At 40.9% G+C, this 12,493-nt stretch overlaps 1 protein-coding gene across 1 annotated transcript; it reads right to left on the bottom strand.

Annotated features, from left to right (window-relative positions):
• Window positions 1-419: 419 nt before the first annotated feature.
• On the bottom strand, window positions 420-7,091 carry SAP30 (Sin3A associated protein 30). Its single transcript, XM_023229139.2, has 4 exons — window positions 6,424-7,091; window positions 4,432-4,557; window positions 3,906-4,004; window positions 420-750 (listed from the first exon to the last, which is right to left on the bottom strand). The coding sequence occupies exons 1-4, from the start codon at window positions 6,736-6,738 to the stop codon at window positions 628-630; spliced, it is 663 nt and encodes a 220-aa protein (XP_023084907.1). The 5' UTR covers window positions 6,739-7,091; the 3' UTR covers window positions 420-627.
• Window positions 7,092-12,493: the final 5,402 nt, after the last annotated feature.

Here is a 12,493-nt window from a genome sequence, read left to right on the forward strand (position 1 = left end):
TGGCACATTAAGTTGTCTTTAGAAGGAGGTGGGTATAAAAATTAAACCATTTGTTCTTCCTAGTGCTTCATCAAGTAATAATAACCAAAAAAAAAAAAAAAAACAAAAACAAAAAACAAAAAAGGAAATAAGAAAGAAGTTGTATTCCAAAAGAAGCTTATTTTTCAAATTTGCTAGCATCATAAAGCACTTAAAAAAATGCTATTTAAAATATCTTCAATTCCAAGTCAGATTGTCCCAGAGAATGCAAATGTGCTACATTTGTTACTTCTCCTTACCCTGTTAATTTCTTGGAAGTTTACAAAAAAAAAGGGGGGGGGGTTATAAAATGAAGGACTTTACATTAAAATATCAATACTGATCTCTAAGTCAGTTTAAAAGAAAAATCAAGTTTCACAAAATAAATACACTGAAGCAACTATAATAGTAATAACCTTTATTTAAAATAGTTTTTAATTTAGGAAAGCTCATTTTACATGAGTTTCCAACTAATTATTAGAATCAGAAACAAAGAAAATAAAATCAGAGAAAATCCTCTGTAGAAAAAATACACAAAGAACATTTCTACATGTGAAAAAACAGTAAACAGTGTTATCATCCAAGTTATTAGTCTCAATTCCACGTCTCCTAGTGAACACCACTATCAACCTTGACATCTGATTTGTTCTTGTCATTCTTCACTGAGTAGATGAAATATGTTAAGGTGTCTTTTTCATTCACTGGAATAGACCTAAAGTGGCAACCAACTATCTATAAAGAAAAAAAAAATTAAGGAAATTAAATTTTAGATATAACAGGTTTCATAAACTAGGTAAAAAATACGGTTTCATCAAAAGAAAAAATCTATGTGATAAGAGCTATTTCCTTTAAAAATTATATTTAACAAAATACCAACAGTACAAAAAGCATTTAAGAATAAAATTTTATGAACAAGAGATAATGTGATTTCAAAGGACCTTTTGGTTCACTCAATTTACTATACATTGATTAGAAAATATATTTTCCTTTTATTTATTTTAAATTTTATAATTGGGCCATGAGTGGTGGCTCATGCCTGTAATCCCAGCACTTTGGGAGGCCGAGGTAGGTGGATCACTTGAGCCCAGGAGTTCAAGACCAGCCTGAGCAACATGACAAAACCCCATCTCTACCAAAAAAAAAATACAAAAATTAGGTAGGCGTGGTGGTGTACACCTGTAATCCCAGCTATTCAGAAGGCTGAGACAGGAGGATTGCTTGAACCCAGAAGGTGGAGGTTGCAGTGAGCTGAGATCACGCTACTGGACTCCAGCCTGGGTGACAGAGCAAGACTCTGTCTCAAAAAAGATAAATAAGATAAAAATAATAAATTTTATAATTGGAATCTAGAGTAGGGAATACACATTTTTACTTTTAAACTTTAAATGAGATAAAACAGATGTAAGAGACCACATGCATCATTAAACCTGTAATGGTTTAGACCCTACTGATAGAAAAAGAAGTATGAAGTTGAAAACTTTTGGTAGTAATCAACAATAACATATAAATTGTTTGCTGCAAATTACATTCATTCATTCATTCATATCTTGGTAGCATTCTTTGGTTAGGTTCCTTGAAAATTTTTCTGAATAAAAATTATGAATGGAAATGAGAGGAGAAAGAGGGATGCTCAATGAAGGATGTTTACCTGCTTCCTTGCCTTTTCATTGTGCTAATGTAATATGCATACTACAATTACGAATAGAAGATTAATAGACTTACCTGGGGTGCTGACATGCATATTTAGATTCCAGAAAATAAAATTTCTTAAGAAAAAAGTTAATCCACACAATAATTACGAGACTTAAGACTTAGTCATACAACCCTGGAATCCCTTAAAACAGTGGTCCCCAACCTTTTTGGCACCAGAGATCAATTTCACGGAAGGCAATTTTTGTACAGATTGGGGGTGGGGGAGTTGGTTTTGGTATGAAATTGTTCCACCTCAGATCATCAGGCATTAGATTCTTATGACAAGTGTACAACCTAGATCCCTCACATGTGCACTTCACAAGAAGTTTTGGACTCCTGTAAGAATCTAATGCTATGGCTGATCTGACAGGAGGCGGAGCTCAGGCAGTAATTCTTGGTAGCTGGTGCTCACCTCCTGCTCTGTGGACCTGTTCCTAACAGGCCTCCAACCAGTACCAGTCCATGGCCCTGGGGTTGGGGAGCCCTGTCTTAAAATATATGTACTACATCTGTACATTTGCACATTCCTTAACCTGTTAATAACTGCATTTGTGATTAAGTAAAATATAACACTCATGGCTATCTCTTATGTATAAAAAAGAAAATAGCTCTAGAAATAATATAACTGTTCTTAGAAGGTCAGTTTATCAAAAATTTCAGGTTTAATTTATACCTAAATATAACATTTAAAATAATCAGTTCTTTGGTTCTCATCTGTCCCAAAACAGGGGTGCCTTCACTCCATTAGTATCTACTGAAATATTTCATCATGGTGGGCAAGATCTATATTTACGTTACATAATGTATTGTACAACCCCAAAGGAACTTGATCTTTTAAATCAAAATTAAAGAAAAATTAATTAGATCTGTGTTGCCTAACCAAGGATAAGAAATTCTAGCTAAATAGTTAATGTATTAGATTTTAACAATGTTAAAAAGCATTCTGTCAAATAAATGTAACTTCTATTCATATTTCATTTTATTCAATATGTACATTTTAGAAAATGTTGGGTAACTAGTAAATCCATGCAAAGAATATGAGAAAACTGATTTATATATCTACACTTCTATTTTGTCTAGTAGGCTAAATTTTCTTTTTTTAGAGATGGAGTGCTGCTATGTTGCCCATGGTGACTCAAACTCCTAGGATTAATCAATCCTCCTGAGTAGCTGCAAGCAAAACTTTTAAGTATGATTAAAATATATCAATCTATAAACATCTTAATAAGATGCACAGACTTCTTGGTTCTATTATATCCTGAGAATATATGCATACTCCGTTAACTTTCACAACTCACTGACTGACTAGAAGTCCTCTATCAAAGCAAACTACAAGTAAAAGATTGGGTAAAAGAAAAGCTTTTGCCTCTTCTAGATGTGAAGAAAACATAGATGTCTCTAATAAAACTAACATCAACAAGGACCAATTTTGAAATAGTTAAGTCAGCAAATTATAAAAATACTGTTTAGGGGCTGATTTTTAGGCCTACTCCACCACTTTAAAATATAAATTTTAATAAGGACATTAAAGCTTGTTAATTATTTTTATTATGCCTCAATTAGATGCTCAAACATTTACTGGTTAAATGGAGTTTTAAAACTAATAGATTTCTAAAGTGAGGATTAAAAAAACTCTCATTCAACATTTTGAGGGCCAGGCACGGTGGCTCACAGTGCTGATCCCAGCACTCTGGTAGGCTGAGGTGGGCGGATCACTTGAAGTCAGGAATTTGAGACAAGTCTGGTCAACATGGTGAAACCCCATCTCTACTAAAAATATTACACAAAAATTAGCCTGGTGTGGTGGTGCACACCTGAAGTCCCAGCTACTTGGGAGGCTGAGGCTGGAGAATTGCTTGAACCTGGGAGGTAGAGGTTGCAATGAGCCGAGATCGTGCCACTGCACTCCAGCCTGGGTGACAGAGCGAGACTTTGTCTCAAAAAACAAACAACACGTTTTGAAAGCCAGTATCAGAAGGTGCTGTACACAATCTGCTGAGTAATCATTACAAAAAGGAATTTCCTAAGTGGCAGACAAACATTTCTAGACAACTAGATTCTTCCACAATAGATTTTTTAACATTGTTCTTTCTAACTAAAATGTACTGTTACATATACTACATTAATACTTTCATTAGCATTTAATAACCTCTCGGTTGTGCAGATAGTTCAAATAGTTTAAAAATCATATATACCTCAACAAGCTGTGCTTTATTAAGTCCTGGTCTGGTTGGTAGCTTGAAGTGTCTTTTGTATCTCCTAAGTGTATTCACTTGTAATTGGTATAAATCAACCTAGAAAAAATTAACATGTATAAATTAGTTCATACAATTTGTGGAAAATTTATCATCAATATGTATAATAACAAACATTTTAACTTCAGCACAATAAAAATTTACTTCCAAAATAAAAAAATTATTTAAAAAATTTACATAATCAAACCTATAAATTATTAAACACTTTAATCTTTTGGGGATTAATAATATAAACTGAGGTCAAAAAAAGAGTAAGTTATGTGACAACAGAGCTGCAAAAATTGTCAATTTAAAATGTAACAATTCAAACTGTGTAAATGCATGACAACTGGCTATATTTAATTTTGTTTTCATTTTCAGATTTCTCAAATGTTTTAAACACTTAAAAGATTGTTCATATATTTTTATAAAGGCTTCAGAATGCACTACTTAGGATTTATATTAAGCATAAAAAACTTCCATCTACCTCTGGGGTATCAATATCTTGAACAGGTGAATCACCTCCATCATCATCACTCCCTTTTCTCTTTCTTCTGTTTCGAACACTCTGAATTAAGTTTTTATGATAATCACATATGTAAAGATGCCTTGCCTGAAACAGAAAAGTTTCACACACTGCTAATGATTACAGTAAAATGTGTCTATGTATTAGTAAAACACATATGCCACAGTGAGTTAGTAAAAATAAAGACAGTCAAGATGGGCCATTGTTAAGACAATGAAATATTTATACGTTTAAATCCTAAACCCTGTTAAAACATAAGATGTCTGGAATACTGTTAAAAGGATGGTGGATGGGGAAGGAGGGGTTGGTTCCATTTGGGGAAGGGGTGAAGGGAGGGAGGGAGAGGAGAATGAGAAATTCCAACCCTCTGGGTTTTGTCATCAAATTGCAGTGAGGGGCCGGGCGCGGTGGCTCACGCCTGTAATCCCAGCACCTCTTGAGCTCAGGAGTTCCACACAAGCCTGGCCAAAATGGTGAAATCCCGTCTCTACTAAAAATACAAAAAATTGGACGGGCGTGGTGGCACTAGTCTGTAATGCCAGCTCTCAGGAGGCTACAGCAGGAGAATCACTTGAACCTGGTAGGTGGAGGTTGCAGTGAGCCGAGATCACGCCACTGCACTCCAGCCTGGGCAACAGAGTGAGACTTTGTCTCAAATAAATAAATAAATAAATAAATAGCAGTGAGGATGACGTGAATTAGTTCAAGTTGAATTTTTAACTGATAAGGGGAAAGATGATGCTGCCCACACTTTTGCTACTTGACAGTACTTTCTCTACTTAAAGAAGAGCATATTTTAGAAACATAATGTATGCTTTCCAGTCTTTCCAACTGAATACCCAAATTATATTCCAGATACAAAACCATCCGTTTTTACAAATGAGCTATCGACTTCATAACTGTATTTAAATTTCAGTTATAAACTTTTCTGAATATTAAATCAATGTATTTATTTTATAACACATTTTCCCAAAGCAATCTGAAATTATGTAAGTTCACCTGAAAAGTTTCTCATGGATAACACTGAAAACTGTTGAAACGGTCAAAAAAGTATCACAAATAAACTTTTCAAAAACTTTAATTACATACACTCCTGCGAACTGTAGACTAACATTTGAAACAAATACGGACTGAGCTAACAGGTTTTTACATTTACTTCTAAGCCAAGCGCAAGATAAAAATATGCAGGACTTGTGGTAGGTTCTTGATACCATGTTACTCATTTACCGCTAGCCAGATCTCCCCAAAGTAGCAACGGCTGTTAGATGGTCAAACGAAAAGACGCGCAGAAGGAGGAAAAAAGAAATCCTGATGGCTGCCAAGGGGATGGCAAAACCGCAGAGGCTACGTGCTCCCACCATCGGAGTAGCTGCCCTCGGAGCTGACAGCGCAAACGCCGTTTACAACCCCGGCTCCCGGCCGGGCGGCGGGTGAGCTCGGCTTCCCTCTCACTCCGCTCCGGAGGAGACGGAACACAGAAAGGAACAGGATCTTCCTTGGTCGTGAAGGTCCTCCACTTTCCCCGAGACCGGGGGAGTTAGCACCGCCTGGGGCCAAACACCAGCTTGGGCAGCAAAACAAAGGCGCCTCCATTCCAGAAGAGCTGCCGGGCTGCAAGAAAACTACTCTGGGCCCTCGGTCCGGCGGTCCCCTTTGTTTCGTGTCCTGGTCGCAGAGGAGAAGGAAGAGGGAAGACAGTGCGCGGGAGAGTCGCAGGCAGCGGGAGGCTGGGGGCAGGGTGGGAAAGAAAAGGGGAACGACAGCGTGCGTGTTGTGTGTGTGTTGGGGTGGCGGTCGGAGTTGCAGCCACTTTGTTATTTGCTTCCAAACACAGACTCCACGAGACCGCACTGCAGCCAGGTCTGGGAGACCCCGCCGACAATCCGTGCCTTTGCCCGACTCCTGGGGCCCCACCAGGGGACAGGAGGGCAGGGCGATCCCGCGGTTACTTACGCTCTTATCCAGCTCGATCTTCACCTTCTTCTGGGAGATGCTCTTCTGGATCCTCTTGCTGAAGCTGGCGTTGCCTGCCGCCCGGCCGCACCGCTCACCATCCTCCCGCAGGCAGCACAGTTGCCCTGGGCCCGGCCCGGCCGCCCCCGGGGGCCCAGCCACTGAGACCGTCCCCGTGCCCGGCACCTCAGCCCCGGCGCCCGCGCCAGTCCCGTTCCCCGCCGAGGCGGCGGCGGCCGCGGCAGCGACCACGGCGGCCACGGCGGCGGCCGCATCCCCGCCGCGGCTCATCTCGTCAGGCGTGAAGCCGTTCATGTCTCCGAGCTCCCGAGCGCCGGCGCTGACAGAAATCCCCTCTCTCCTGGCCGCTCCGCCTCTCTCCGCTCCGGCAGCGGCAATTCACTGTGTACACCAAGTTAGCGGCACGGTCAAACACCAACCGTCCCGGGCCTGCTGGTCTCTGCTGGCCCCGGAACAGTGGACAGTGCTGAGGGCCCGGACGCAGACTCGAGCGTCTCCTGGAGCCGGGACCCCGCTCACTGTCACATGGGGACTTCAGCAGTTGGACCGCTACGCCTCCGCCTCCCTCCGGCCCCAGGGACTGCGCAAGCGCGACGCGCCCCCTCCCGTCCCGCCCCTTTCTTTCAGACTCGTGGCCCCATGGGAATTGTAGTTGTCTGCTACGGAGTCGACCTGAGCTCCGCCCTGACCCTGCGCCCTGCGGGATGGAGGAACTACTAATCCTAGCATGCATAGCGCGGCCACCGACCCACTTTTTTTTTTTTTTTCCAGTACCGGGAAAACAGGAGCGTGTGATTGGGGTTTACAGTGGTGTCCTCTCTCTCTGTCTCTAGGGAAGTGGTGCTGTGTTTAGCTGCTGGGATTTCGTAGAATTGGTTTTCAGAGAAGTTACTCGATTCCTGAGGCGAAACATAAAGGGATGGGAGTGGTGTGGGAAGTGAGCGTGTGGGGAAAAAAAAGTTTCGAGGCCGTTTCGCATTTGTGGAAACACAGCTTTTGGTGTGACCGCGCTTTTGTGGGAAACCCAAACCAAGGAGAACTCAGGAGAATTGGCGCTCTTCGGTCCTGGAGGTTCCGCAGCTAACATCCCGGCTTGACCAACTATCGAGGCAGCAAATTAATAGGGCACCTCCTGGGAGGAAAACGCCCATCCTGACTTCTCAACTGTGACAGGTCTCCCTCACAAACGCCTCGCGGGGGGCGGGGGGACGCGGGGGCGTTTCTAAACCCTTGCATGTTCCTACAAGGGAAATGTTTTTATTCTTGGACGCACGGAGTTGGCCGCCTCCTGAGGTAGAGTACGGACCAGCTGACAACAGGGTTCCTTTTCACCTCCACGCCCAACCTTTTCCATTTCTCCTCAAACGGTTTTGGAGAAGGGCGGAGTCATATCATTTTAAAGGAGACTCGGAACCTCACCAATACAAACGCTGCTCGACTGTTCCCAGAAACTTCCCTGCATTAGCTCTACCGGGCGCGGGGAGTAGAAAGCGCATTTCCTGAGACCTGGCAGGCGCGTGCGCCCCTGCATGCTGCCGGCGTTTGTGCGCACTTGCTTATATGTATGTGTTCCCGGGCGCGCGCGTGTGTACGTGTGTGTGCCCGCGTACGAGTGTATGTCCGTGCGTGCATGCGGGGGGAGGTGCTTGTGGAGGGCGGGGCGAGGGATGGGCGTGGCTAATACGAAAGCTGCGCCTTTACTAGTTACCACGCGTCATTATTTATCAGAAGATATACGCTGCTTAAACACAAATACGTTTTAAAATATATTTTAGGCAGTAGGGTTTTGTTTTGCAAGTTCTTATAGTGAGTAAATTTAGTGATAAATAATTGTTTTTTCTTTTGAGACAGAGTTTCGCTCTGTCGCCCAGGATGGAGTGCTGTGTAGTGCAGTGGCACGACCTGCAACCTCCGCCTCTCCGGTTCAAGCGAGTCTCCTGCCTCAGCCTCCCGTTACAGGCGCGCACCACCCCACCCAGATGATCTTTTAAAATGCAAAATGCCATCGACACAGAAAATCAAAGGTATCCATTGCGTCCGTGCGTTTGGGTTCTAGGATATGACAAATAAAAACAATTTAAATATTACATAAATTCAGTAGGAAAAAGAAATATGCCGACTGATAAGTACTTTGTCTACCTCCTTAAGCTGCACTGTCCACTAGGCTATCCTCTAGCCATATGTGGCTACTCAGCACTTGAAGTGTGGTTGAGACGGAAAAACTGAATCGTTAATTGAATTTCAATTAAACTAAAAACAAAAACGATACTCGATTCAATTGTTGGAATACTTTTAAGTATGTTTGCAACAACTCAGATATATGAATCTGTTTTTCCAACTTAAATTTTATGAACTCTAACTTTAGCATGTGAATTGAGATGTGCTGTAAGTATATATCAGCTGGATTTTTTTTTTACTTCTGGACTTAGTACAAGAAGTTTTCAAAAAAAAATAGTGAATCCTACATTAAAAATTTTTATATATGTTTAAATATTTTGGATGTAACGGGTTAAACAAAATATTACAATAAATTGTACCTGTTGCATGAGATAACACTGGCTTAAAGTATTACAATACAGCAGGGCGCGGTGGCTCATGCCTGTAATCCTAGCACTTTGGGAGGCCGAGGGTGGATCATATGAAGTCAGGAGTTCGAGACCGGCCTGGCCAAAATGGTGAAACTCCGTCTCTATTAAAAACACAAAAATTAGCCAGGCGTGGTGAAGCAAGCCTGGGGTCCCAGCTACTCAGGAGGCTGAGGGAGAATTGCTTGAACCTGGGAGGCGGAGGTTGCAGTGACCTGAGATTGCACTACTGCGCTCCAGCCTAAGCAACAGAGTGAGACTCTGTCTCAAAAAAAAAAAAAAAGTATTACAACACAGAATAATTATATATTTATGGATATATATTATATATGTATGGTTATATTTTCTTAAGTGGTAAAAATGAGAATATATGGATGGGATGGCTACATCCCAACTTCAGGGTGATGCTCATCTCCAACGAAGGAGGCCTAGGAATTTGTATATGGTGTCAAAGTAAACATAAAATATAAAGAGATGAATTTCTAAATTTAATGTTTTTTGGGGGAAGCAAGAATTGCAGTTCAGGACATACACATAGCCTGAGTGGTCTTTAGTATGTCAGAAGAACAAAGAGAAGGTCGAGAGTTTTATTAGAAAGAGAAATCTTACTACTGTTTTGAAGGAAGGTTCATTGGCACTATAGTGAAGTTTTGGGAAGCTGGCAGGCTCTGGCGAGTGACAGTGGTAGGTAAAACCAGTCTTAGTCATAGCTGATTGTTTCAGCAACTACTCAGTAAAACTGGTCTTAAGAGTTACTGCAGGCTGTTTCAGCAGCTGGGTTGTAAAAAACTTAATTCTTAATGCTAGAGCTGTGTGCCCTGATGGCTTTTTCCCCTGGTCCCTGGATTCTGATTTAGTTGGGTGTGACAAGAATGATCCAGATTGTATGATCAATTTTCACACTGGGAATGGCTTAAAGATGGTTTCTTCTGAATTTTAAAGTTTTTATTTATTAAAAATATCTGAAACATGACAGTGGGATGTTGAATTTTCGTATTTTTCTTTGTACATTTATGTATTTTTAAAATAATTCATGATATTGTTTGGTTCTTCTGCTTAAAAAAGCTTATATCTTCTGCAAAATGTGACCGAATCATGTAAATTCAGTAGGAAAAAGAAAGATGCTGACTGATAAGTACTTTGTGTATCTCCTTAAGCTGTGCATGTATGTATATGTATAGTTATCAGTTTCATATGAAGCTTACTCAAGTAAAGAACGGTAGCTATGCCTCCTTTACACACAACACAGTGGTTGTAAAAAGATCTTATTAAACAGTCACTTGTTGCATGCTAGAATCTTTTTCTAGGCCCTGGAGACACAAAAGTAATTGAGAGGGTCCCAGCTATTTGGGAGCTCCTTGTCCAGTACGGCAGACAGGTAGTTTAACAAGCACATAATACAACCTCAATAACATGACAGAGAAAGTACAGGCATAGCACATAGGAGGAAATGATTCATTTCTGGCAAGTTGAAAAGATTCCTGGAGTAGGGGACATGTTAATTCTCACTACCAGATTTAAAGTATATCTTCAGTGAATCTATTTGTTTAGATACATTTTTACAACCATGTTTTGTTACTTATTTCTATAAATCTTCATATTTAAGGCAGGTGTAAGAACTCTTTGAGTGTACCTCACCGTCAAGGTTGGAATCAGATTTTAGGGGGGCTCAAGATTATACAATCTGAAAGGTCTTTTTAAAGAAGCATATAAAATTATGAATGCAAAATTAGGTATAGGCCTTTATAAGGGTCTGTCCAAGTGAGGGACTCTGAAGTTTGAATCCTTTAGCTTCATGGTAAATCTACCTCAGAGTAGAGTAGGTGAAAAATATAGATCTATGAAACCTTAATTATAGGGGGGTTGTTCATATCAACAAAAATACTCTGCTTTCTAAAATGGTTCAAAATATGATTCTTAAAAAAGTATGTATCCCTGCCTGTCTTCCCTATAGGCTTTTAACATGATTGCATTTTTCTGGCTTTATTTTAAAATAAGCAACTAAATAATTTTATTTAATTTACAAAAACATATAAATTGGCCAATAATCCCAACATGAATACAATAGAAAATTCAAATAATATAAAAAGGTTCATATGAAAAACAAAAGCCTGTTTTACCTCATCTCCTCAAATCCCTGTCCCTTAAAGCAACCAATGTTAACAGATTCTTGTGTTTCCTTCTAGAAAAAAAAAATGCATTTACTAGTATATACATCTCTATATGTGAATATATTTTACAGCAAAAGTTCATTCTGTTTTATACCACCTTTCCTTTACCTAGTTTTAAACTCAGCTGTCATACAGAAAATTGTATAAAGCATAAATATCCAGTTTAAGCAGTGCTGTGGTTTCAATGTTTGTGTGTGTCCCCTCCCAAATTCACTGTGAAACTCAATCCCCAATGCAACAGTACTAAGAGGGGGGTTTAGGAGGTGGTAAGGCCACAAGGGTTCCACCCTCATGAATGTGATTAGCGCCTTAAGAAAGGGATAGAGGGGGTGAGTTTACCCCTTCCATCTCTTCCACTATGTGAGGATGCAGCAAGAGGCACCATCTTGGAAGCACAGAGCAGCCTCTACCAAACACCAACATCAAACCTTGATCTTGAACTTCTCAGCCTCCAGAACCTTGAGAAAATAAATTTCTGGTTTTTATAAATTACTCAGTCTCAACTATTTTGATATAGTGGCACAAATGAACTGAGACAAGCAGTTATGGTAAAATGCACATTCGTATGTATGTTATGGTAAAATGCACATTCATATGTATGGTAAAATGCACATGCTACCCAGGTCAGGAAACAGAACATTGCCGAAAGGGCCAGCTTCAGGGACTTGCAGTGGCACAGGGTGCCAAGCTCAGAAGCCAACACACTCCACTCTCCTACTCCTCCATCCTGCTTGACATTTAATGCCCTGCAATCACCAGTATGTAATTTTCAATAATTTTATCTTTGAATTTGCATTTTATAAGTGAAGTATCAATGGGACAATGCACTGATTCAGGCATCATGGGCCTGCCACCTCCCTTCCTCCCCAGAATGAGTTCTGGCTACTCATTCTCTCCACTCCACACCACCCCACCCTCTGCTCTGGCAGAGGCTGAGCAGGAGGTACAGTGCAGGAAGTGTCTGGTTGAGGTGCAGGATCCTCCCCATTTCCTCTGAATCAGGGGTCAGGCCCCTAGTTCCTGTGAGGGTCAGTTTTCCACCTGTGCCCAAGGGAGTGCCACATTAAATAGCAAATAAGAAAACACCATCAGAGGAGAAGGAGAGGGAGGGAGAGAGAACAGATGTTTGTTCTGGGCCCCACAAATTATGTAGATGGCCCTGATTGACAACATGCCAGAAAGTCACCACCTGCCCCTTCTTCATCATAAACCCCATCTCCCAGCTAGCAGGAGCAGCTATCTTGACTTTTATGGTATTTTTTACCTCATTTTTCATCATAGTTTTGCCACATA

This window comes from Piliocolobus tephrosceles, chromosome 3 (genome assembly GCF_002776525.5).
Source record: "Piliocolobus tephrosceles isolate RC106 chromosome 3, ASM277652v3, whole genome shotgun sequence".
NCBI classification, from domain to species: domain Eukaryota; kingdom Metazoa; phylum Chordata; class Mammalia; order Primates; family Cercopithecidae; genus Piliocolobus; species Piliocolobus tephrosceles.